This window comes from Arachis duranensis, chromosome 5, assembly GCF_000817695.3.
Source record: "Arachis duranensis cultivar V14167 chromosome 5, aradu.V14167.gnm2.J7QH, whole genome shotgun sequence".
Classification (NCBI taxonomy): domain Eukaryota; kingdom Viridiplantae; phylum Streptophyta; class Magnoliopsida; order Fabales; family Fabaceae; genus Arachis; species Arachis duranensis.
This window is the reverse complement of record NC_029776.3, coordinates 99,502,133-99,504,104: the sequence shown is the minus strand read 5'-3', so window position 1 is coordinate 99,504,104 and position 1,972 is coordinate 99,502,133. Positions and strand designations below refer to the sequence as shown.

General features: G+C 40.5%; 1 protein-coding gene across 1 annotated transcript; it reads left to right on the top strand.

Annotated features, from left to right (window-relative positions):
* Positions 1-832: 832 nt before the first annotated feature.
* On the top strand, positions 833-1,396 carry LOC107490958 (uncharacterized). The gene has a single exon (XM_016111754.1). It carries the CDS (start codon positions 833-835, stop codon positions 1,394-1,396), a length of 564 nt encoding a protein of 187 aa, XP_015967240.1.
* Positions 1,397-1,972: the final 576 nt, after the last annotated feature.

Below are 1,972 nucleotides of genomic sequence, written 5' to 3'. Positions count from 1 at the left end.
CACTCAAATTAAGCACAAAAGAACTCATGAAATATGGGTTTATCAGGCATATTTGTTTATGAGTACGCATTTGGAACTTTGAAGCATTAGATTTGAGATATTGAGACTGATCACCTTAATATCACTTGTTTGGTGTAAACAGGAATCAAATGATGACTCGTAGGCGCGGACGCGGTGAAGGCAAAGGTCGGAATGTTAATGCAGAACCTGAAACCGCTATGAATAATCCCGTGAACTTTATGAATGCTTTAGAAAACATGGCAGCTGCTATGCAGGCAATGGCTGAGGCCATTGGTCAGCAAGTTAATAACAAAAACGGTGGTAGTGGCAAAAATAGGTCGATGACCTTAACAACTTTTCTAAAGAGAAACCCACTAACTTTTAGAGGAACCACAAATCCCACAGAGGCTGATAATTAGTTTCAGGTAATGGAACGAGCTTTGAGAGTGCATCAAGTGCCTGAAGATTAGTGTGTTGAGTTTGCTATTTATCCGCTGATAGGTCAAGCTCAGTATTGGTGGTAGGGGACCCGATGCCTTCTGCAGCGAGATAATGTTGCAATCCCTTGGGATGTATTCCAATCCGAGTTTTATAAGAAGTATTTTCCAAACTCAGTAAGGATGACGAAGGAGCTTGAGTTTCTACAGCTGAAGCAGGGTCTTATGTCAGTGGCAGAGTATACTAGTCGGTTTGAGGAACTATGCCAGTTCTCTAGGATTTGTCAGGTGCTCCGGGGGATTTTAAAGAATGGAAATACATAAAATATGAAGGTGGTCTGCAGAGTGACATCCTGAGTATAGTGGGCCCGATGGAGATAACAATTTTCTCTAAAATGGTAAATAAGAGTCGAGTTACTGAGGATTGTGTGAAAAAGGTAGCATTGAACAAGGGTGATCAGCGAGCTTTTGTTAGGAGAGATCAATGGAGGAATTTTGTTCCTAGAGGACAGAATTTCAAGCAAGGAAGTTATGTTCCACAACAACATCTGGGTAAGAATAGCTTCCGGAGATTCAATAATAACAACAACATGGAAAGAGGTAAAGGAAAGCAGATTCAGAATCCTCCCAATATCTTGACATGTAGGAGATGTGGGGCATATCATTCGAACTCTCCGTGCAGAGCTAGACTGGGTGTATATTACTACTGTGGTAGAGCCAGACATCTAACCTGGAATTATCCAGAGAGAAAAAGACAGGAAGCTGAGAGAGTTCAACAGCAGGGACGTGTATTTACCATGACAGCGGATGGTGCTGAAAGATTAGACACTCTTATTAAAGGTAATTGTGAAATTGGTGGTAAAATCTTAATTGCTTTATTTGATACTGGGGTATCACATTCGTTTATATCGTTTGAGAAAGATAGTGAATTAGGATTGAAGATAACCATGTTAGCCTAGGATTTGCAAGTACATACTTTTATCTCTGAGGCTGTCGTAACTAGATTAGGCTGTCAACAAGTTTCGTTCTGAATTAAGCGCCAAACTTTTGTCCATGATTTAAGTTGTCTGCCAATGACTGGCCTCGATCTCATTCTGGGATTGGATTGGTTATCAAAGAATCACATTTTACTTGATTGTTCTGAAAGATCACTACAGTTTATGTCGGAAGTTTCAGAAGGACCGGTGGTGGCAAATGGATATTACTTGAATTCTGTCATGATGAATTTTAGTGAAAGTGAGTGTTTGGAATTCATACTATTGGCTGCCAGTGTGTCGGGCGATGAACAAAGTTTGAATCAGACTCCAGTTGCAAATGAATTTTCAAAAGTATTCCCTAAGGATATTCCTGAATTTCCTCTTTCTTGAAAAATCGAGTTTGCGATTAAGCTAGTTCCTGGAGCAGGACCAATTTTAATTGTGCCTTACCGAATGTAGCCTTTGGAGGAGTTAATGAGTAAGAACTTTATTCGTCCGAGTGTTTCTCCGTGGGGAGTCCCGGTGTTGTTGGTGAAAAACAAGGATGAAAGTATGCGG